Raw genomic sequence first — 25,380 nt, 5'->3', positions numbered from 1 at the left:
TGCAGAATATGCGTATCGCGATTTAATTCATGAAATATATGACAATAGCAACAATACTTGATGTGCATGAATGATCAGTTAAAAAATCAATTCATTTAAAATATTATAATGTTACTGAAGTTTTATTTTCACTTCAGAGCTAATTCTGAAAATACAGTCATGATTTTTAAAGTTTAAACTGAATTAGAAATTTGTAATATTTTAATTCATGTCGTTGATTAAAATTCAAAATCTTTCAATATAAGTTTTTCTAGGAGTAAGAACCTTTTATATTTTTTTTTTACAAATGATGACATCTTTAATAAAACCAATATTAGTTTAAATTAAATCCTATTTATAGGCTACAAAGTTTAACAATCAAAGAAATGATTTTTACATCACATATATCCCAAAGAACTTGAGACAAAGAACACTTCAGAGCCTGTCACATATTTTGACCTTACAACAGTGATAGAGAAAGACAAAAAATCACAATATATATATAGCAAACGATCTTTTTTCGTTCAAAGTTGTCAAATCCCTTTGTGTATTGCTACATACATAAGACTTTGTGTATGGATTTTTTTTATATACGGGTTTTTTAAGCGTGCTAAATGTCTTATAAAAAGCTATTAGAACAAGTTTTTGAAGCAACAAGAATCAAGTCATCACTTCAAAACTCGTTGGTCTTTATGGTGCCACCAAACCAATATAAACAATATAATTAAATCGTCATCTTTAAACTGATGGCAAGAGAAAAATAATCTTCGGCGAATAAAATACAACCCAAACTATAAAAAAAAACAATGTAAGTGTCTACTGTGGTCATGTCTCAAATAATATCTGCACAAGTAATTTACAATTATTGAGAGGTAAACTTGGATCAGTTCTGCTTTATCGTTTTGGGATTATAAGGTTTAACGTGGGCTTTTGTTAAGGTTATAGTTATTTCCTTGTTGATCTAGTACGCGTAAAACAAAATTACCCAGTTTCGGTGTTTTGATCTTACCTTTCAATACTTAAACGTTCATGTCATGACTGTAGGCGCTTTGAAGGCTATAATTGTTCTACTCTATCATCATTCTCTTGTTTTGATTTTGATATCAAGAGGAGAGAGAAAATATATATTGCTTCATTTATTTTATGATGTAATTTTTTACAAAAAAAAAAGTATAATAAGAAATCAAAACAATGTAATTACTAAAACGGAAGAAATGCCTACGTCATCGTTCACTGTTTTAGGTACCGGAACACCAGTGGGAGATTCAATTGAAATGAAAGCTCTCTCTGCATTTGTTGGTCCGCATTTAAAGTCAGGCACCACAGTTCCTGTTGGATCTGTTAAAACAAATATTGGCCATTTGGAGTCAGCAGCAGGAGCCGCTGGTGTAATAAAGGTGTTGTTAATGATGATTAATGGTAAGATCATTCCTTCCTTACATTACAATGAAGAATGTGGTAATCCTCGAATCGATTTTAAAAACATACCACTGGTCGTTGCTACTTCAGTGACTGATTGGAAGGTCAATGCTGAAAACAAACGGATAGCTTGTGTGAACTCATTTGGGTTTGGTGGGACAAATTCCCATGCAATACTTGTTCAGGAGAGCAAGAAACATCATACAAAATATCAAACTAAAGGATACTTCATTGTTTGTGTCACAGGCACAAGCATTCCTGCAGTTCAAAAAACTTGCAAGCATATGAGAAACAAATTGAAAATTATGGATTATAGTATAAGAGACATGTCGTATACATCTCTAATTAGGAGAGATCATTACAGGTATCGCATGGCGTATGTTGGGGGAACTAAAGACGAAATCATCACAGAGATAGACAGTACCATGGAAAAGATTGAAAATCTGGAAGCATCAGACAAACAAGAAAAACATTTGGTTTTTCTGTTTTGCGGTGTTTGCACAATCTGGAAAGGAACTTGTAGGGAAATGTACAAAACAAATACTCTATTTAGAAAATAATTTGATCAAATAGACAAAGAACTTAAAGGATACAATGCAACGATATCCTTTGCAAAGGATATTGAAAACTTAGATAGCAATTTAGTTCAAGATTCATTTAAAGGTCCTTTGATAATTTTTTCCTGTCAAGTATCCATTTTCCATGTGTTGAAGACTCTTGGTATCTCCCCAGATACAATAATTGGTCAGTCAGTCGGTGAAGTCGCTGCTGCCCATGCTGCTGGATGCATTTCTCTTGAAGACGCTGTTAAAATTATATATCACAGATCTTTATTGACGTCACAGACAAAAAGGGGGATAATGATGGTAATTGGAAAATGTGATGTGAAGGAAATTGAAAAGCTTTGCGAAGATTTGTATTGCAGTGTACAGCAGCAAGGAAGCATATGTGGTCTCTGGAAGTGAAAAGGGTGTTCTACAACTAAAAGATGAACTGCAAAAAGTACAACCAAATTTACTTCTGAAAGTTCTTGATGTTTCCTGTGCATATCATAGTTCGTTCATGGATTCTGTGAGCAAACAACTGCTACAAAAACTGCAAGGTTCAAAAGGAAGCAAACTCAAAACGCATCTACTTTCTACTGTTACTGGACAAAGAGTGACAGATGATCTTATGGGAACAGCAGAATACTGGTTTCGAAATCTCAGGGAACCAGTTCTTTTAAAAGAATCTGTTTCTTTGTCGATGCTAAATGACAGAAAAAACATCATTCTAGAAGTGGGTCCTAAACCGGTTATTCGTGCTCATCTAAAAAACATTACACATTTACCTGCTGTTTCGATTGCCTCTTTGGATCAGCAAAATGAACTCCGCACATTTGTAACAGCGATTGCCGAGCTATTTAGATATTGTTATTTGGTTGACTATAAACTCTTCTTTTTCGATGGGTCAGAACTTTTGACGGATATTCCTCGATACCAGTTCAACAGGTCAGGAGTTCTCTTGAAATCAGATTCCGTTAGAAACTGCCTTAAAGGGATTCCTGAAACGACCGATGGTCATCCATTCGCCTTCCATAAACAGTCATCATCATCAGACTTCAAAATTGATCTTTTCCCACTAAAAACACCATTTGTTTTCGAACATATCGTAGAGGGTAGAAATATAGCTCCGGGCGCTCTAAACGCAGAAATAGGTTTGTTCATTGCTAGATCGATGCTGAATGTTCCAATTTCCCAAATTAAATTATCCCTAGATTTCTTAACACCCTTGCGCGTTGGTGACCAGGGTGTTTCTTTGCAAGCCCTGTTCAATGAGGGAGAATCAACAATAAATATAAAGAGATTAGAAGACGTAATATGTAGGGTAAACATCGAGAGGATTCCGGAAAAGGCAACTCAAAAAGTTGAAACAGAGATGCGACACTCGTGTATAATCGAATGAATTTTACCAAACATTGAAGTCGCATGGATTTCAATATGGCCGTTCTTTAACTTTAGTGGGAAATTGTTGGAGATCAAGGAATGAATACATTGCGGAAATAAACTTCAGTGATGAGAGACATGGTAGTTTTGATCATCTTATTCTGCACCCAGCAATATTGGATGGTGCACTGCAAACGGTATCTCTGGGGTTTCCATCAAAAGAAAATATCGATATATCGTCGATACAAGAGAACAGTCGGTGGATTCCAGTCAGATTGAAATCCGTGATAGTAATAAAGGAACCTAAGAGGGAGATGATGGTGGTCGGACAACTTGTGAAACATACCGATATGATATTGGAGTTGAATTTGTTGATTGTTGACAAGAATGGATATGTTGTTGTTGAAATTGAAGGATATGAGGTGCAAAATATAGGCCATACTGCACAAATTCGATTACTTAAAGACAAACTTTACAAACTTGATGGGAAGCAAATTGAGTTCCACAGGGAAATGTCCTATGACAATCGTAAGTCGCTTGTTATTACCTTCACGAATAAAGGAAGTGATTTGTTTACAAAAAATTTCCCTACATCCGTTTTAAATATAGCTTCTGTTTCTTTCAAACCAGGTGTTAAGGGTGAAGAGTTTTGTGAAAGATGTATTACAATCTATACATTCTGTATGTGGGTCATTATCCAATGTTTCAGAGATATTGTACTACCCTGGGTTGCATATAAATGATGCTGGAGAAGATGCAAATCTGATGTTTGCAATTGTAAAAACATGATGTTTAGTATTGACTTTCCTTATACAACATCTACTTAAAGAGCGCATTGATATTCCACTTTATTTGATAACAAAGCAATGCCAATCTCATTTGGAGGACCGAGGTGTCGACTGTACTGCTATTGTCATCGGTTCAGAACTTTGGGGAATGGAAAGGTGTTTATTGAGAGAAAGGACATTTATGCAAATACGGTTAATCGACTTTAATGACAACTCAGATGTACACTTGATCAAATACATTGTTTTTGCCTCGGATTCAGACGTGTGGAGAACATCAACAGAATACAGGCTTCAAAAAGGGTGCATTTATATTAATCAAGTTTTTCACTATCGATCTGAGATGCCCTTTTTACGACAGGCATTGTATAACTCAGAGGATTTGGTTGAATTAAGATCAAAGGTACAAACAGGACTAGAAAAACTTTTCTTCGTTCCAGTCTACTCGGAGATATTTCATTCTGTAAACAGTAATTGTCTACGGATTCAAGTGACAAATAGTTATACTGACAACACGTGGATTCCTGCCTTTTCCGGAGATTTTAGTGAAACCAACCCCTGGAGTTTGTTCGCAAAAGATGGCTTTCAAATCTTTCCAACCGAAATTGAAGGAACTGTTGTTCCTCTTGGAGCTTTTCACAACTCGTCACCAACGTGCTTCGGTTCTTCAAAAACAGCACCTGCTGGAAAATCGATAGAACGAAAGGAAGTTATAACCTGCTATCAAACTCCGTGTACAAATTATGTATCTGTACCGGAGGACTGTGTGATTGAAAAGACACTTATACCATGGTATAAACCATGTTCACTGATAGATATTATTATGAGTTTTGAGCTAATCGAAAAGACTTCAAGTAATTTACCAATAGCTATATTACACGACAAAAACTTACAAATAGATATTTTTGTTCTAAAACGCATTGCAGAGAGGCTGAAAAGAAACATTGCTTTTGTAGGGACAATTGGGCACATTTCAGACCAACTTTACAATGCCCGGGTACAATTAGTAATCCCGTCTAAAGATGAATCACATTTTCTTGGTAGTTTGAAGCAAATAACCATGGATAAGGTTGCAATTTTGTCATTCTCATGCTTTGTGACGAAACTTCTCGAAAGACACATTCGACGCTCGTATCCTAGATGCACTCTGACTTTGATTAATGCAGAAGAAATTTTGAGTCACGAAAAACTGTCAGTATCTATGAAAAGGATTCGAAGTTTGTTAAAGTCGAAGGGAATGATCTAGCAAACTTCTTATGATACTTCAGGTCGTAGCCAGAATGTAACAGGAATATGTTTCAATTCTAAGGCTGAAATCAACAGCTTACTAATACCCAGTGATATTCCCGTTACGACAACAGTCAAAAGACTTTTTTCTCCCAATTCAACATATGTTGTCATTGGTGGTTTGACAGGTCTTGGGTGGATTATAGTGGAGCATATTGCCGAAAAGGGTGGTGGGGTAATAGCCATTTTGTCTCGAAGAAGTCCGACCGACGAACTAAAACAGAAGATAAGTCTATTCATGTCAGATAACAAGTGCACCATAGACTCTATACAGGCAGGTGTATCAGAAACGGAATCAGTAGTGAAAGCATTTAACTACCTAAAAACAAGTTATCCACAACATAAAATCAGGGGCATTTTTCATGGTGCGGCTGTTGTAGACGATTCCATTATCCCAAAAATGACAGAGGACCAATTCGACAGAGTTCTTCGCCCTAAAGTTCTAGGAACATGGAATCTTCATCAAGTATCAAGAGACTTAAATTTAGATTATTTTGTACTTCATTCCTCCATAACGGCAGTATTTGGAAATTCAGGTCAAACCAATTATGGAGCTGGAAATTCGTTCAAAGATGCAATGTCTTTTTATAGAAGATCAATTGGAATGTCTGCTCAAACTATAAATTGGGGGCCATTAAAACTAGATATACTGAAGACTTATCCGCATGTTGAGAAGCATTTGAATAAGCAAGGTTATATAACTCTTTCTGAGACTGAAGTTATAGAATGCTTTGAACACTCTCTCCTTTCAAATGATGTACAAGTTTTGTGCGCCATGTTCGATTGGAAAACTGTTATTCGTCAGTCGCTTGATATGATTCACTTTACATCTAAAATAAAATCAATACTGGAGGAGTACAATTTGTTTGACCTTTTCACTACAACACAAAATGTACTTACGTCAGTTGATCTAGAAGAATTACTGAAAATGACAAAGGAGAAGCAAAAGATGAAAATAGAGGAAGTTTTAACTCTGATAGTGGCAGAAGTATGTGCTGTCGAATCAACGGCTCTTAATCCAAGTACTAAACTTCAGTTGATTGGAATGGATTCGATGAAAGGCATGGCATTTATTAACACAGTATATGAATATGTGAGATGTAGAATATCAGTTCTTTCAGTACTTGAGGAAACATCGACGATCGAAACCGTTGCAAAACTGATTCTTAATCAACTTCACCAAGGGGGTGAAAAAACTGGTTATGTACCTGCTGAAGAAATGTATGAATTTAAAAGAGAATTGAAAAAATAAAAATACGCTTAACTCCTGTAGAAATGATTTATTTTGATGGGAAAAGAAATAAGGCTGAACGATAATTCAGTTTTATTGAAGTAACACTCAAACTTAGTCAAAACATTCAATGTGATCATATGAAGATATTGCAACTATGGATTGAAAATACCACGCAGAAGAATCCAGATTTAACATCTGTATACTTCACCGAGAACGATAATTCATTCAGGACATCCGATATTGATGCACTGTGGGAGATTGAAGAAAAAAATCAAAAAGTGCCACGCTGAAATTAGCCTAACTAATTTGATTGAAATTGTTAAAAATACGACTCTATCGACACCGCGCGTCAATTTCAAAATGCTGTCAGAAATAGTACACGAAAATGAAGAAATTGATCTTGAAAGGATTAAAGTACCAAAATCGCAGCTGTTGACGGTGCATATAGGTAAATGCAACGGTATAGCTTTCAAAATTGTCCTCCGATTTGACAAGCTGTTTTTTAACAACAAAAATGTATCGATGTTAATAAACGACCTTGCCAATACAATGCAAACAGGAAAAACTTCAGAACTCCCTTTTGAATTTGAGAAAAGCAATGCAGACAATCTGTTGTCTTTACTTAAAGACACCGAGGAGAAACGTTTATTCTGGAAAGGAAGACTAAGTGCAGAAATCAAACCAATTTATGTATCCAGTGAATTGTATCATTCTACAGAGGGAGACTTGATTATTCGGAGAGTCAAGTTGAATGATAATGTAAAGATAATAACCAAGTGGACAAGCGATCGATCGATTCCAATGAGGGACCTGTTTCTCTCTGTTTACCAAATACTTTTAAAATTCATTACAGAAAATGACTCGATTTCTGTGATAACAAACTTTAGAAATTACTTCCATGGTCCCGAACTTTTGTTGCCAATAGTAACACATTTCACTAATGATGATATCACGGTTGGTGAATTCATAGAATGCGTTTCCGAGGAAATAAAGCTAGTATCGCAAAATTGTCTACCTCATGAAAACTTGATTTCTGGTCATTCCGATGGTCATATTTTTTCAAATGCCTTGTTTGTTGATACCTACAATTTCAATGCGTTACCTGGAGTATTCGATCAACAAATGGGCGTGTTTTCAGTTGACAATCGTTATAAAACCGTTATTCGAATAATGGACGATCTAGAAGGTGACTGGCATGTTGACTTCCAGTGTCCGACAAACATTGCAGACGACAAAATCGCGACAAATCTACTTGTACGACTTATTGAACTGACAGAAACCTTCGTAAAAAATGACAAACTTTCTTTAAAGCAGTTACACAAGGGGCTTCAAGGGAAGATGGAAAAGAGAGCAAATCAAGGGAATAATGTGAGCGAGCGACTGAAAACGTCTCCAATAGATAAACCATGTGATTATACATTTAACGGTATGTCGGATTTTAAATTACTGTAACATTTTGCAATAAATCATGAAAAAAGAAATAAGAACATATTAAAAATTATTCATGACACAGATATGTATCACGTAATTCATCTTTTTTCTGGATAAATTCAAATATATATTGACGTTTCTATTTTACTCTACAGTCCAAGAAATAGGACACATGCAATATTTATTTTATGTGTCCGTCTGTTTGTCTGTAATATTTAGAGGCAGTATTTGTTTAGTGTAAATTCCAAGATATTTTAGAATACTAACTGCTGAGTGAAAAAAATCTCAATTACACTTTATTCGATCAATTAGTCACCTTTTTCGGTAACCAAGGAAACTTCCCATGGGTTGGATCACCTAGTTAAACTAAAACTGACAGAGTCAAATGGAATAAGTGATGGATTGGCATGGTACACCAAAAGTGAAACCAGCAAGAAAGTGGTAGATATTCGGAACATCTCTAAGCTTAAATGTACAACACTGAATGGTAAGTTAAGATGTTTATACCAGTGGTTAATATTACAGCTGCTTTAAACAACTTCTATTTGTCTTTGAACGAATTAGTTATCATAGTGCCGTGAATTAATTTAATTGTTAGCATATACTGCTTTAATTTTGTCTAATTCCATTGAATTATTTTTATTAGACGCCATTATAATTTCATTCGGTTGGAGTATTGAATTAGAATGAAAATAATTTCTCCTGGGTTTTTGCATCATTTGATTTTCGATGTCAAGGTTAAAGCATTATATTGTGTCCGTTGGTTGTGTAATATACAAAGAAGGGGTTTGTTACCAGGAGAATTATGTGCTGTATGTATTGTCTAATTAGACAAAAATTTAGATTGATCGAGAAATATTGTTTTTATTAGTTTTACTTAACTCAGATCATTTCAATACTTTGGTTTTAGTGGCTTAATGTATAAAATGGGTTATGTGAAAAAAATATCCCAATATATTCTAGTCGTGCTGCATATTTTGGATAATGGTGGCAAGCCCTGCGCTCCTAGTTTATCGGTTCGATTCCGACAGCTACATGTGGGATGTCGATTCCCACATGCAACTGCACGACCACCGAATGACACCAGTATTCTGAGATAGATTGAAACAGGCCAGTTCTACTGTGCTCACGGGAAAAAAGCTCTTGTTAACGAAAATCACACCCATGATGTTTTTTTTTTTTTTTTTTTTTTTTTTTTTTTTTGTTGGATGGAAAAATTATCTTCGTATTGTAAATAGTAAAAGGGTCAACGCGTTTTCGATTAGTCCCACTTCCCGACACTTAGTTTACTTTTTAAAAAAAATGCGTTTGTTTGTTAAAAACCGTTCACTTGAATATCATTAAAAATGGTATTCAAATTTTCCTTTTTAGGAATGAAGACCATTATTGTGGAAACAAAAGAAAGGCCATATATTTTCAAACCAAGAGATTTTAAGCAGATGGACACTATCTGGAAGAGACTAGAATCAATGACTCGAGTAACAAACTCGAGTGTGAGTGTTAGGCTGTAAAATGCTACGGACTCAGAATTATTAACTAATTTTCTGGTTGACATTGAGAGCTTTGATTTAAAACATTAGAAAAAGGAACAGATATGGTGAAACGCAAAAAAAATGCACCATCGTATAACCTTTATAAAAATAGTAAATACTTACAGAGATCACCAAAACGTCTGTAAACATACCTTTATTGTATACCAATACGCACTATATGCCCATGAGGAGGGTGTTCATTGCACTCGTTTTATTTTTTTTTTCAATGAATATGCTATAATTGTTCAGGATCTACTGCAAATTTGTTTTCAGTATGCACAAGACGTTTTTGCCTATGTTATACTAAAGCATTTTTGTCTTTCTTAATGGTTTTAGTCATTAAATAAAGAAAGGCTATTGTGCATTATACATATGATTCAAGGTGCATTTCTGTAGTCAAAAGTTAGAAGAATTGGAATTTCGTACAAGTATCTGTTAAGGGTTTGTTTTATATTCATTTTTTTCATATTTCAACCAAAATGTATAGTCTTGTGCAGGTACAAAACTCATTATTTTTTTATACATGTAGTATTTTTATAGTAGTCTACTAAAAAACAGTAGTTGTAGTCTCGACTTGCTTGAACTATTTGATGATAGCATGTCGATCAATACATCTTAATCATTTAACTTAATATGAATATTAAGCTGTTTATTTGGAAAAGTTTGCAATCCAGTTTTGACATGACTAAAAATGTCATAGCAATTCAGTTTGAAGAGCCAGTTATTTCGGTTAAGCGACTTAGGTTTAGAGTAGGGGAGTGGCTTGGATCGAATTAATTTACAAATAAAATGGCTGAAATTATACTTTGCAATGGACAAAAAAGAAAAGTCACTATCCCCATTACTTAACAATGTAGATTTTCAAGTAAAATATTTAACACTGGATAGTGGTAAAAAATGATCAAATTGGGAAGTGCATGAGTAAAATATCTGGCTCATCAGAGTTCTCCTCCCTCTTTGAGTAGAAAACAATCTGTGCCTTAGGGGACTACCATTTGATTCTGAAAGAGCTGGCAAATTTGGTGGGGTCAGAAAATTTATTTTTTAAATTTAGCGGGTCATAAAATTTATTTTCAACCCTATCAGCGCAATGCTATTCATTTTCATTTAACTGCATGAAGTTTCTGGATTGAAGTAGGAACATTTATTTTCTAAAAGGTGTAGGCCAGAATATTTATTTTCAACTTCAGGGACAAAATATTTATTTCCATTAACTGCCAACCCCCTCAAAATCAAATGGTCATATCCTTAGTAAGAATGTTTTGCATGTTGTGTTCCGTTTTTGTTTACATTATAAATGATAAAATATAATCTAAAAATGAACTGATGCATGTTCAATATAAGAGAATTGTCGAAAAATACAGCCTGTACCTGCACTTATGTAGCAGGAGAAAATGTGAGGCTATGCCAAGCATTTTCCACATCCATGATCAGTATAATTTGATTTTAGAATTCTGAAAAAAAAAAATTTTATTTTTATATCAATCAATTTTTTAATTTAAGCGCTTAATTTTTTTTAAAATGTATGCCATCTGTTGTTCACTTTTATTTTAACGTATACTTCATGTTCATCAAAACTAAAGCGATGATCAATATGTTTTTGCAATGTTGCTGAGTATTCCAATTGTTTTTTTTGGTTGTTGTTAAGCTTAATTTGTGCATGATGTCATCTACCTTTCTCAGCTGGACCAAAAATCAGTTTCATTGACATATAGACTGTTTTATGGGTTATTTCAATGCCAATTATAACATGACGTTGTATGCATAATGTATGATTGCTGTGATAAAAAAGTACTGCTAGTTTTTACTTTTAAAAAATACCTGAAATGAACTGAAAAACTGACATTTTGTTAGAGGAATCCAAAGCATCAATGTACATGTAAGTGAAATGAAGATTTCCCAAATTTTCAGTTTTGATTTCATAAATATCGACATTTTTCGTCCAGAAATTAAATCAAATCCATTTCATCAAAAATATAACCAGGTGAGAACGAATATGTCTTTCTTAAGTAGAATGGTGATCAAGTTTTTAGCTGACCTGGCTCAAAAAGACATGTTATCACTCAGCGTCTGTCATCAATTGTTCAAAACTGGTCATTGAGATTACTGGACCAATTAGAACCAAACTTGATATGAATGTTCCTTGTAATATTCTGCAAAGAACTGATGTGGGAATTTTTTATCAGTCAAAAACATGGCAGCCATTACTAAAAATAGAACATAGGAGTCAGACAGAAGTTTTTCATATCTATCTCAAAAACCGTTAGGTTTATCAGAATTTTGACATGGGGTCAAAGTTTTCAGCATGTGATAATTTGAGGTCAAATTTTCATGTAAATTTGTTCAGCCATGTTGGAGTAATTGCCCTAGTTTGATGGTTCTTCACTATTCTAATGTTCTTACTTTCAAACAAATTTCTTCTCTGACACTACTGGACCCATTAGAACCAAACTTGGAATGAATGTTCCTTAGGTTATTCTGCATAGAACTGATGTAAGGATTTTTGATTCATCAAAAAACATGGCAGTCATTTCTAAAAATAGAATTTAGGGGTCAGACATAAGTCTTTCACATACACATCTAAAACCCTTTGGTTTATCAAATTTCTAACTGGGTTAAAGTGTTCAGCATGATGAGATCTATCTATAGTCAAATATTTGCATAAATATGATAAGCCATGTTGGAGTAATTACTCTTTAGGACATCCTTTCGCAATTTTTAATGTTATTAGTTTCAAAAGTTTTCTCCCCCGAAACTACTGGAAAGAATTCAACGAAAAATTGATTTGATTGGTCCTTTGGCATGAGCGTTAGAAATTTTTATCGGAGAAAAAACAAGACTGCTTTTACAAAAAATAGAATTTTCCTTATCAAGCCAGGTGAGCAATTCAGGCTCTTTAGAGCTTCCAGTTTCATTACCACTCATTCAGAAAGGGAAGAAATTCGGACCTGATTTTCAACTTATTTGGAGGAAATCCTCTATACCACAAGAGGAGTGCAAATTCTTTCAATGTCAGCATGTGAATGTTCATCAGATGTTTAGAACTTCAAAACAATTCACAAAAAAATTTAAAATTGTAAAAATAGTATAACTGAAAGAAGCAGTGCATTTCTCCTGTTGCTTAGTACAGCATGTACGTTATTGTACTCAAAAAAAGCACAAAGATTCTGGGTCAGCAGACTCAAGTTCCCTCTTTTTCAGGAATGCATCCTCTGTCTTTCCAACTGGAAATCTAGATGATAAAAAAAACTGTCCATGGTAAATAGAAAAAAATGTTGGGGTAATGTCCAAGAAACATCAACCCATCAATGCCTGACAAAACCTAACAACTGTCATCCTGTTAGATAAAATTAATACTGTCCATTTTTATTCACACAAAAAGCCTAATTCATGGAGTTGCAGTGTTCAAGACTCCAAGACAACCCTAAACAAACCAGTCAATATAACCACCTCTTTTTAAAAAAAATAAAAAACAAACATCGTTGAGTATGAGTAAGAACTGTTTAAGTCTGCTATAAATTAAGGATGTTATACACAACAATAATTTGTCCATAAATTTTTGTCACTTTTTCTTTCATTCTTTTTATTTCTTCTTTCCTTTTTTCTTGCCACCACCTATGACCTCTTCAGGGTTCTGACCTTGGGCAAGGGCCAGTTTCTTTTTCAGATCCAATAATTTACCAACTTCAGCATCAATGACAGATTTCTCTGCTTTCTGTGTTTTCAATTCACGCACACGTAAACCCTGAAGCATAAAATTTACTTCTGATTAAAGTACACTTCAGGCTTTTTGTTTCAGAGTTTAGAAAAAAAAAACACCTTGCAAAAATCACTAGAGAATGACACACACAATGGCACACACTTAATGCCTCACCTTCCTTTTATCTAACAAAGATTTTGTATCTTTTGACAAAATGCATCAATCAGCAAAGACAGTATAGGCACATTCCTGACTTGATAGTAAACATAATCTAAAGCCTGAGACCTTCGACCTATCGTCATTAAAATCTACAGGTTAATGGCTTTTCAAAGGCTTCACTATATTCCATATTAAAAGAAAAACTGGATATTATTTTCTACAGTGTTCATGAGAGTGTTACTAACACATCGTCATGAACTCGTGAATCGTTATGGTGTATCCATCAGCACCATAAAAACTGATTTATTCAACGGGTCATAGTTTTCCTTTCCTTGTTTGTCTACCCCAGACTTGACTTTTTATGAGCAACTCGGCGGGTGTTTCTAGAAAAGCAGAGGACGCTTACCCTACCAGTGCACCTGGTCCATGCTCCCAGTTTTTAGTGGAGTCCGAGTTGCTCATTTACTTTTGTTACTTTGTATGTATGATTTTAGTTACTTTATGTTCTTTATTGTGTATGTCTGTTTTCCATGTCTGGTCTTTGTCCCTGGATTACATTCTTTTGAGTACCGCTATAACCTTGGTTCCCTTGATTACTCTTTCAAACAGTATGATAATATTATTATTATATAGATAGCAGTGATTGATCGAAAGTTCCCTGTAAACTTTAATAATACATTCGGTAATTTCACTCTCAGACTTTCTCCCACAAAAATGTCACAACACAAATATCAATCAGACTGTCACAAAATTTAGAATTCATGTTGAAAATAGCAATAAATTATAGCAAAAACCTATAAAATAAATAGAATAATCAATTATTGATTGTGAATAATCAAAATATGATCACTCTTGCCAAGACAGTTTGAAGATTTAAAAAGTCTGCTGATCAAGTTTGCCCCACTCACGTAATCTAGGTGTTCTTCAGCATTCGTAATCATATTTTTGTTATTCACTCTTTCCAATTAATTATACTACTACTGAATCTCTTCATATCATTGTTAGCAAGGGGATAGTAATTAACTGTCAAGTTTTCCACTTTTCAACAATTCTATATTTATACAAAAAAGGTTTTCCCCTTTCAATAATACTTACTTGTTTTGTAACTTCTTCCATAAGAGTTGCTGACTCAGCACTATCTACCAGACCATTAGATGATGGGGTAGTAGACTTGTCACCCTACAAAAATGTAGTTACATGCTGATATAGAGAACTAAACATTTTTACACAACCTTATACTTCATTCCATAATAAAAAATAACAACATTCATGTCTGTCAAAATCCAATTTTAATTTTCGATTCACTTTAAAATTCTTAAATTTTACCCATTGTGATTAAAACCAGTCACATTTTGGGAGTACATGTATTAAGAATATTGCCATTATTTCAGATTTAAAAGTAATGTTAATAATAAAAGCATAAATTTCCAGGGATTCTGTAAAATAAGGAGATGTTTTAATGCAAGAAAAGCAATGTTCATGGTTACAACTTTTCTGTCCATTGTGAATAATCACTCAGAGTAAAAAGACAAGTCAAGAAAAAAGTATGAGAAACATCAAACCAGATGTAACAGTCGAAAGTAAACTTACAATATACTAAACATTAAAACCTTAACAATACCCACATTTTCCTTAAACACATCCATCTGAAAAAGAGTCATTCCTCCAAGAAAAAAGCAGTTCACTCTTTATTCACCATCAATGTCTCACCTTTTTGGCAGGTTTAGTTTCTGGTGCAGGTTGTCCAGCAAATTGCTTCTTGTAATCCTCCATTTTGGCTGGGTCTATTTTCTGGAACAATGGACTGGGCTGGAGAATATCAATTCTAATGTCAACATAATATCATACATATCATCAACAAAACAAAATTTACTCCATAAAATAAAATCCTTTTTCTTTTGTATATCTAATGCCTAGGAAGATGAGACCTGTCCAAGAAAGATCCAATATCTATATTAAATTTTGTGGGTAGGGTTGGTAAATGTTTAACGTTTTCACAAGAATAAAAGAAAAATCTACACTAGTATAGGCATGCATAGTTGGATCTATTCTCCGGCACAGAGGATACATTCAGTATTTCAATGCATAACTCTCATGCTACCCTCAGTACTAAACACCCATTTTTGCAAATAAGTACCATAGAATGGAAGTGGTTTAACAGCTTGGTAGTGTTGATTCATTGTGATTTTTATCATATTTTGTATAGCCGAGCCTAAAAGCTAGCAGGGTGATTTGTAATTAATATGGAGGCAGTTATCGGTCTGAGGAGATTGAATGGGATCCAGAAGTTTGTAAAAGAAGGGCAACTTTTGCTTTAAGGGGTTGGCAATATTAAATTGCTATGGAAAAAGGCCTACCAAAAAAACAAGCCTTTTTTTAAATAATTCACCATTATTTACAATATTCCCTAATGATGAATTTCTAAAATAGTGTATTTTGCAAAAATATTACAGTTCAAGGAACATTTTTCGTGTTGATTAAAACATTTGACAATCATATACATGTACTAACAAAGGAACCAATAATTGAATAATTACAGAATTCAAAAGCAATGGGACTTCTGAAAGTTATCACATATTGATCATAAAAAAATATTAAATTTCACTTTGGTAAAAAGTGACATAATAGCCATTATATAGGAATTAATGAATTTATAGTCCTAATAGAAATATTATGCATACCTTTCCAATCTTGTGCCCTGGAGGTAGGTTACACACAAACTCATTATGAATAACATTAGATTCTGCTGGCGTATTTAGCTGTGACTGTATAATATGACTGGTTTGTGGCATGTATGGCTGGAGTAATACAGACAATAAGTTGGCAATGTTGGCAGCCAAACTTACAACTGTTCCTGCTCTAGATCTGACCAATTTAAAGTTCATAGATTAAATTACAACAAAATGGTGATATTGGTGGATTGTTAATAACATTTCTAGTTTATATCTGAAAAAAAGATGAAGATTAAACTTGAAAATCTTTTTTTTTTCTTTTAGTTTCTATGATTTTAAGAAAACATTTTCTTTTTTTACTTCTTAGTGATTAAAACTAATGGCATTTATAAGTGTAAAATGGAGAGTGAGATATCCTATTCTTCATGAAAAACCAGCACTCTGATTCCCAAGGCTGTAAAAAAAATGCTGACTGCCCTGTTAAAGTTCCCCTACAGGCCAGTTATATATATATAAAACAAATTTTCGAATATGATTAGGGATTGTGGATATAAACATTTTACATTTTGACTAATATCCTGTGTTGAAGTTGTACAAATTTACCTTGCTCTTTAATCTTTCCTTAGAAATATATTTGTATCAAGTTTGGTCAACCTGCATGGAAGGATGTTGATTCTAGAGTAGTCATAAGGATGTTTCAGAGTTCATGGCCAAGATGACCTTGACCTTTGACCTCAAGAGTGAATGCTAACCTAACAACTAATTTCATGTTCTAAACCTAACTAATAGACAGAAATATCATTATCAATGTCTTTTAACTCTCTTGTCTTCATTTTTCAGAATATTTTCAGACTTTTAGCTAAAAACCAACATTTCCAGATAACCACTGAAAACAACTGCCATGAAGCTAATCTTACTTGTCTTGTTCACTTCCCTTGACCAGTACCCATGGTTTATTTATCTGCATAAACTGGTTCCCGAGTCTAGATATTGTCATGATGTTCCTTATCGAGTCTCTCAATCTGTAATAGGAAGCAGGTATTGTGAAGTTTACATAAAAACTATCAATCAACAGTAGTTTGCTGAAAATAAGGACAAATATCTTTTAATCATCAAAATATGCTTTTATGTTTCTCAAACAACAACAAATCAAGCAACAAATTAAATTCGGTGGTTTAGAAAGAGTTGCAGATAGGAACTGGGGACAGACAGATGAACAAATGGATGGACAAAAGACAGCATGGTTACTATATACCTCCCAATTTTTGTAAAGGGAGATATACTAACTTACAATGCCTTGTACCCTGTCCTATACTATAAACAATGGAATATAGCCGAATGTTTTATTATTATTATAAAGTGCACTCTACTGTTTCAACTAATGCAAATTTTCTACATAATCAATGAGTTATTCAAAAGTTACTAACTTTTTTTGATAATCTTTTTCTGCTATATTGCCCAGTCAAAAAAGTAGTCAATATCATAAGTCAATAACCAGAATATAATGGGATAAGTCCATAACAATAAAAATTGGTATGAATTATTAACTCAACTTACACAGCCTGCTCCATGTTTTCTATATACGTCTGTAACTCCCTGGTGACCAAGGCCAGTAATTCTTGATCATCATTGTTTAGATTCATCTCTTGAATCACTCCACCAAAGTTGTTATTCACAAACATCAGGGCTCTAGGAATAAAAAGGAGGAATATATACATGTCTGGGTTATACTTATGAATTTTGAAAATTTTGAATTACAGTGATACTTGTGAAAATCAAACCCCTTTCAGCCAAAATTTGCTCACTGGAGGCAAGTGTTTGATTTCAACAGGTTCAAAAAAGTATTGAAACTGCTATACTGGGACTTCAAAAGATGTCTGGTTAACAAAGGTTACATAGAGTTTAGATAAATTTCATTACATTATTATTGGGTATTTTTAACTCTCGTAAAACAAAATATTTAACTGAAACAAATGCTAATAAAATGTTTTTCTTATCTCAGGGTCTACAGTATGACAACAACCAAACTAAATATTAGCCTGAACTCTTCTCACTGAAGCAGCAAAATTTAGCTTCAACTTTAATATGACAACTGCATGCATATGAGTATACTTATGTTCCAATAAAAACAGGAACTGTTATATCATATTGTAAACTGTAATTCAGTATTCTGCAGAATGTGTGTGTATTTTCTTGATAGAGTTTGTCCTATCCTTCATTGCACTTTGTGTCACTTAAGACCTAAATGTGAATTTAAATGCATTTATATTTGAATGTGAAGTTGCATGTTATGCTAGGCATACTTTTACAGGAAGTTGAAATCAGAAAGCAAACAAAACTGCTTTCAATATATACCCCATAAACCATATCTGAAATAAATCCATAAACTGGGAGTTAAGATAATTGTAATTAAATTCATAAAGAGAGATGGAATTGCAGAGGGACAAGGTACATGGAATTCCATTATAAACCACTCATTGAGTGGGGATATAATATTCTAAAATGAAAGTGAATAATCCTGTCACATTTATGGCAATAATTAAGTCATCTAAAATACTCCTAATACAAAGCACGGTATGTATACTGTATGCATATGATTAGGAATATCACAAACATTGCTATAGGAGATATACACACAGGCCTGAGTAGTTAGAAATTTTAACAGGACTTTGGAAAGATTATTTGTACAAAAATTTACACAACATTAATTGTGCTTCATCAGTTTTCATATCAATTCTTTACAGGGGATGAAAGGGGGGGTGGTGACGGTCATAAACTTTAGTGTAAAGTACATGTAAATTATGTAAATCATTACCTGTTAATAAAGTTTCCTAAGTTGTTAAGTAGTTCACTATTAGCTTTTAATAACAAGTCATCCCAGCTAAAGCTACTGTCCTGCAATATGAAACATACAAATTGTCTACATTTTCAAATAATTAAGTAGCAGTCTTCCTGAAAATCAGACAGTAGGTGATTCAAGAATGCAAAAAATCCACCAAATTCTGTTTTATTTCTTGTTCAGAAACAGTAACTGATCACATAATTACCAGTCTTAGTTTTTCATTTGATTGTTGCACTTTTGAGATAAAATTCATACAGACTGTACATGAAATTGCCATTCTGCAAGAGTTATCGTTCTTGACTTGGTTTGATTTGGTTGATTTTAGTGGAAGATAAATATTTGATTTTCTAAAAAGTACAGGACTAAATGCAGAATATAGCATATTTAGACTGAAAAGCATCATTTGTTCTGTGGGTTTTTCTACACCATAAATCACTTTACCGTTGGCAGTGTCTGAATTTTATGTGGACTGGTACTTAACAAGGTTCAAAATTACTATTGGTCCGCTAGCCCGTATCTAGTAAAATCAGTCAGGGCCTAGCAAAATGCTTTATTGTACAGATCCGGTGATCTAAAAGAATTTTCCGGAAATGTACCCAGAATTAGTAATTTTCATAATTCCAGTCTTTTAACGCTTAAAGAATCTGAGAGGCGTATTTCAAACATACAGCGATATTGATCAATGTCAAGAAGGACCAAATCAGAACTTCTCAGCCTTTCTCATAACACAAAGGTAAGTATTTGAAGTGTGGGAAAAAAAAACGAGTTGTTCCAAAAGAAGGTAAACATGCGACAACACTAGAAGGGGTATCGAAACCTACCCCTCAAAAACAATCTTCCAATGAAATAGGGGAACAAAATAAAGTGTACTAGTCAATGAAGAGGCGCCGAACATTTCAGAATCATTGAGCAAATGTCTACACATGGCTTCAATACAAATTGGAAAAGGAATATATATATTGTAAATATTGTCATGAACACGCTAGTAGGAATGGTGACAGCAAATTTATAACCAGAACAAATAACTTGAAAAAGGAAAAAAACTTGACTGGCACAAGAAGACTAAACAACATATAAAAGCAAGTGATGCCATGAGTCTGAATATGAATCTGACATTGACTTTCAGCTACAACCAGATGATAAATAAAATTGTGTTCACTGTTGCAATTAAAATTGTTGTGTCATAGCAAGTTAATTGCTTGAAATTTGCAGCCTTTCAAGTTCTAAGATAATATTTTATGTTGTCTTCTAAGTTCCAATGCCCATTAGCTGGCATCATTTCCATACATTTATTGTGAAAATTACCGAAAAAGATCCAGATTTCAAAGCAATAAAAAAAAAAATACTACAAAAATGAATGAAATGCCATTTTTATTAAAAACAAACCACTTTGTCTTATTCAGTTAAGGTTTCGATCATGGCTATGAAAACAGGTCTAGTGGCTTATTTGCAGGTCTAGGAATTTCTTTGTCTACTAGACCTGTGGTCTAGACAAACATAATTTCAATCCCTGCTTAAGTTAATGCACTTGTAGTAACTTGATCTCATGACTTGATTCCAAAACATTTTACAATTCATCTACGCCTTTAAGAGACCATTCATGTAGACACTAGGCAGATCCAATGACATGGGCTGCACATACAGGTAATAATTTTTATCCCACCTAATTTTTTTTTCAACGTAATGTAAAAATCATTATGAAATCAAAGAAAGCAGGGATTGATCTGTAACAAAGTAAATGACACTGAATAAATGTTAAAAAAGTTTTAGGTGATGAAATTTACAAATTTTTAATACTCAGACAGTTGTTATATAAACAGGAATTTGTTATAAGACCAAGTGGAAAATCTTTGATACAATACAACCAATTACTCTAAAGCTAAATACCAAATTTGGAATCAATCCCATGTTATGCTGATATTTTTTTGCCAGTTTATGGACAGATTATATATAGATGTACATCTTAAGGTTTACTCATAAAACTCTTCTGACACCAAGCCAAGGTGCTACAAAATTAAAAAAAAAAAAAAAAATCTGAGACTATTCTTAACTACCATTATAACTTGGACATTGATGACGTCACAAATAGTTATTATTTTTTCAGTAATTTTCCTAGTTATGTTGTGCTGTGCAGGGTTAAATAGGTAAACTCAACGATAATTCTTTAATCCTACCTGAGATTCTGGTCTAACGTATAGCAGGTAAAATCTGTATGTATCAGCTGATATCCCTGTGTCTTTAGCCTGATTACCGAACACACCTGTACCTCGACTCTTTGAAAATTTGCCATCTTCATAGTTTAAATACTCTGCAAAGTTATAAAGACCCATATAGTACAGTTTCGATATAGATTTAGTATGACAAACATCTTTCCTGTAAAATAACTGAACTGAATACAAACAACACAATTTACCCTGACATTGGAAAACTTCCAAGTTTTATATACAATGAAACCAAGGAAACCAGCATAAACTGGAAGTCAGTGAAACAAGATAAAAAAAAACAGACAAAAAGAAACTAGACATCATCAGAAATCCCATCATTAAAGATTCAGTACATTTTGAACCTGTGTAAACTGAACATCATTTTAACTAAACATATCCCTCATTCCTAAAGAGTTTGGTTTAGACAGGTTTTACTGTATATTCTGAACACACAAAATGAATTTGACAGTCATTTATAATAAAGAATAGAAACTTTATGCTGGTTAATGATTTTTCTTACTGTGAAGGTCCTTTAATTTAAGAGTACAAACATTTGTGGTTAAGGAAAGAAATATCAATTAGTAAATTTTTGAATTTGTGGATTTAACAACTCCATCAAACTAACAAATGGGAAATTTCCTTTTAGTTGCGATTCAAATTTCGTGGTTTACGGTACCCACGAAAACCATGAAAATTGGTACCCACAAACAACTGCACTTCCACAGTATTAAATTTACCTCACATGTGTTAAAGGTTCTTTTCTCTGCCTCTATTGCAAATGCAAGCTGAAATAGTTTTCTATTCCATCAGATATTAGTACTATAAATACCTGTAGCAATCATATGTTGTACAATAGTATAACCATCATTAGCACCAAGCAATGTACATGGGAAAATAACAGAATGGAATGGTACATTGTCTTTTCCAAGGAAATTGTACATTTCAACCTTAAATAATAAAAAAAATTCATCTACGAGGTAAATTAGGTAATACAATACAAATATCTCAATAAGTTACAAAAAAAAGTATTCAAAATTGTACATTTATGGGAATTTATAATTATGAACTGCCCATTTTTATACCAAAATGCAAGATTTGAAATTTTGAAAAACAAAATCCCACTCCAGTGTATGCACTATAGGAAAAAACAATAATGGGTTTCCAAACCTGTCACATATTACACATCAACTGAAGTATAGCAATGATTTCAGAATTTAAAATTCAAAAAACCAAAACATGACACCTTGAGTGTTCATAACCCTTGTCCGCAGACAACTGGACAGATGGACAGACAGCATTATACCATAATACATCCCTGTATCTTTTGACTGACATTTCATACCTGGTCAGGGTTTTTCCACCATTGTTGCCATTTATCAGTGTAGTTTGCTGTGATTGAAATGTATCCTATCGGTGCATCAAACCATACATAGAATACCTACAATATAATCAGAGCATTCCAATATAACAACACAGCAAAGATAACTTAGAAATTAATTATGCAAATACTAAAACCTGTCACAATGGACTCAAAAATCAAGACAGTATTACCCTATAGTGTCACAACTATCGATCCATTGGTCATAAGAATTTTCTTTTGGTATAACATCTGACATGACTTTGAAAAAAGTCAAGTGTTTCTACAAAGCAGAGGACACTGACCAACCAGTCCAAGCCTTTGGTGGACATGGAGTTGCACATATCCTTCAAGTTTTATTGTTGTTTGTTTCCCTGTTTCTGTTTATTGCCTCCAATTTCATTGCTACATATTTGCTTTCTGAGTTTTGTATATCACAGGGATCATTTTACGAGGTCAACAAAGTGGAAATTGGCAAAATCAGAAGTAATTATATAGTAAAAAAGGAATCATAACTGTAAAATCCAGATTTGAAATAGCGGAATGCAGCTAAAAAGCAGAAAAAAATCATGTCTGATATCAATAGTGCATACCAGTAAATTATGGTTATTCTTGATTTTACTGTAATTGTCAAGAGGTACCTGTGTTCCCCACTTTTGAAAGTGATACACCTTAGTTTGAGCCCTTCTAATATAAGAATAGATTTATAAAATGTCACAGACAACCATTATCCTAGCTTATCCTGATACCCATTTAAGATAACTGTGTGCACTACTTAAGGTCCCAATTAATACACTGCCTTAAGGCCAACTCATATTGCAACATTTACATGACCAAAATAACACAGACCACATTTAACTCACCTTACCTTGGTACCCTTCAAGAGGTTCTTATGTGCCCCACTTAAGGTCCAATCTGGTACACTTTACCTTAAGGCCAACTCATATCAAAATATTTACAAGTATAAAATGACTCAGGCCACCACTAACTCACCTTATCTTGATACCCTTCCAGTGGTACCTGTGTGCCCCACTTAAGATCTCTACTGATACACCTTGGTTTGAGTCCATCACGTATCCAGGAATTTGTTATCACTTTAGAATTATTTGTCCATGTCCCAGACTTATACACCTTGTCTAAATGTGACTGCAGTTGGAGTTCAACCTGAAAAATAAACAATCTTCTACAAAAGGTTCATACTAGTGTCAGTCCCTGTAAAAATCAGGCATAAGTGAAACATGGTATGAGAAATACCATTATTTTGATAGTGTAATTTGACTATTTTTACTATCAGAATCAAGGAAAACAGACAAGATTTTCCATATCATGCTGGACCATTGAGTTACAATTTCATTGTAATGCACTGAAAATGAACATTTCAAGGGCAGATAACTCAGTCAAAAACCTCATTATTCTAAGATTCTATTGAAAAATTTCTGTCCAAAACCAGTGATGCAGATATCAAATAATGGTCTTTTAAAATAAAGAAAATATCCTTGAGTGATAATACATTGTGCATGTTTCTGATTTTTCCCATTTTGCCAGATTCTTACAAACACTTATCCTTAACATATCAGGATAAAACATACAGATAAGGCAAAACAAAAATATTTCATGGTTCTCAGTCCCTCTGTTATCTATTTTAAGGATGCCTTAAAACCATTCTCAATCCATGGTTCAGCATTTTCTGAATTTAACAATGTGAGTTGCAGATCTACATGTGGTACCTACTCCTTGTATAAAACATCATCAAAATCTGTCAAGCAGTTTAGGAAGAGTTGAGCTTACTAGTAATGTGGACAGACAATCAAACAGACAGACAGACAGAATGATTCTCACACTACAACCCAAACATGCAGAGGTTATAAAAACACAGATGTATATAGTATAAATCCAGTGCAAATTATTTTACCTTAGGCAAATCCAGGAATAAATGTTGTGTAGTTTTAATTACAGGTGTATCTTTACACAGTTTACACTTGGGATTACGGAGCTCAACTGCATTAATTAACTTGCCACACTTATCACACTGGTCACCTCGAGCATCTTCATAGGTACAAAGTGGACAGGTACCCTCTACAAAACGGTCAGCCAAAAACCTGAAAAAATAAAAACTGATTTATGCAACACTATCGTAATACAAATATTAAATTGGACATTTACAACACTATCTGAATTTTTTTTCTTACTGGAAAATTCAGAAAAATGAATCTAGAACTTTTCTACTGTGTTTACATTTGTGAGTAGTAATTTTCACAGTTTATCAAAATTTTGTTATTTTTGATAACTTAAACTTGCCTTAAATTCCAAAATGAAAATAAATACATTGTTGGATTTATGTATCATAATGGAGTTTTACAAATGTATTCTCATATATCTTAATATCATATAAATGTATCAATATTGATATATTCCTTACCTATCACATTTAGTACAATAAAGTTGGTCTATACTGTCTTTCAGAATAAAACCCTGGTTGTACAACTTCCAAAATATATCTTGGGCTATCCTGAAATATCAAAAATGTTCATCATCCACTAGGTTAAAATAACTTGTGTGATTTCAAAATAAATTATCTGTTTCATTAATGTAAAGAATGCAAGTTTGTATTATTGATGTACCAAACCTGTTGCATCTACCCTTCCATTGCATCTGGTCAATGCTCCAAGTATTAATGGAGTCTGGGTTGCTCATATACTTTTATTACTTTATATATATTTTTTTTGCCTATTTCATTTTCTTTGTTGTGTGTGAAGAAAGATTTCATTCTTTTGACTACCAAACAAATCTTGGTTCCCCTTGATTGCTCTTTGACTACCAAACAAGCTTGGTTCCCCTATATTAGTTCTTCATG

General features: G+C 33.5%; 2 protein-coding genes across 5 annotated transcripts in view; one reads left to right on the top strand and one right to left on the bottom strand.

Moving 5' to 3' along the window:
* Nucleotides 1-13,188, top strand: part of LOC148612623 (uncharacterized) — a 23,003-nt gene extending 9,815 nt beyond the window's left edge. For 3 of the 4 annotated variants that reach the window (XM_088594263.1, XM_088594261.1, XM_088594264.1), the window contains 2 exons: nt 1,222-8,547; nt 9,432-13,188. In XM_088594263.1, the coding sequence (XP_088450389.1) occupies nt 1,222-1,958 (737 nt within the window). In that variant the 3' untranslated portion in view covers nt 1,959-8,547; nt 9,432-13,188. The remainder of the gene's footprint in view (nt 1-1,221; nt 8,548-9,431) is intronic. The other variant, XM_088594262.1, reaches the window with a different exon arrangement.
* LOC148612622 (methionine--tRNA ligase, cytoplasmic-like) overlaps nt 12,943-25,380 on the bottom strand; it is a 25,648-nt gene continuing 13,210 nt past the window's right edge. Inside the window, exons 11-23 of the mRNA XM_088594254.1 lie at nt 24,946-25,035; nt 24,439-24,625; nt 23,520-23,690; nt 22,512-22,607; nt 21,999-22,116; nt 21,140-21,273; nt 18,939-19,018; nt 17,681-17,812; nt 17,041-17,145; nt 16,133-16,316; nt 15,162-15,260; nt 14,547-14,630; nt 12,943-13,337 (exon numbers count right to left, since the gene is read on the bottom strand). Coding sequence (XP_088450380.1) covers nt 13,176-13,337; nt 14,547-14,630; nt 15,162-15,260; nt 16,133-16,316; nt 17,041-17,145; nt 17,681-17,812; nt 18,939-19,018; nt 21,140-21,273; nt 21,999-22,116; nt 22,512-22,607; nt 23,520-23,690; nt 24,439-24,625; nt 24,946-25,035 — 1,642 coding nt within the window. The 3' untranslated portion in view covers nt 12,943-13,175. The remainder of the gene's footprint in view (nt 13,338-14,546; nt 14,631-15,161; nt 15,261-16,132; nt 16,317-17,040; nt 17,146-17,680; nt 17,813-18,938; nt 19,019-21,139; nt 21,274-21,998; nt 22,117-22,511; nt 22,608-23,519; nt 23,691-24,438; nt 24,626-24,945; nt 25,036-25,380) is intronic.

This window comes from Perna viridis, chromosome 7, assembly GCF_037379345.1.
Source record: "Perna viridis isolate PV_CMFRI_1.1 ecotype Kerala chromosome 7, ASM3737934v1, whole genome shotgun sequence".
Lineage (NCBI taxonomy): Eukaryota > Metazoa > Mollusca > Bivalvia > Mytilida > Mytilidae > Perna > Perna viridis.
Note: the sequence above shows the minus strand (reverse complement) of the source record. Positions and strands in the feature narration are given on the sequence as shown.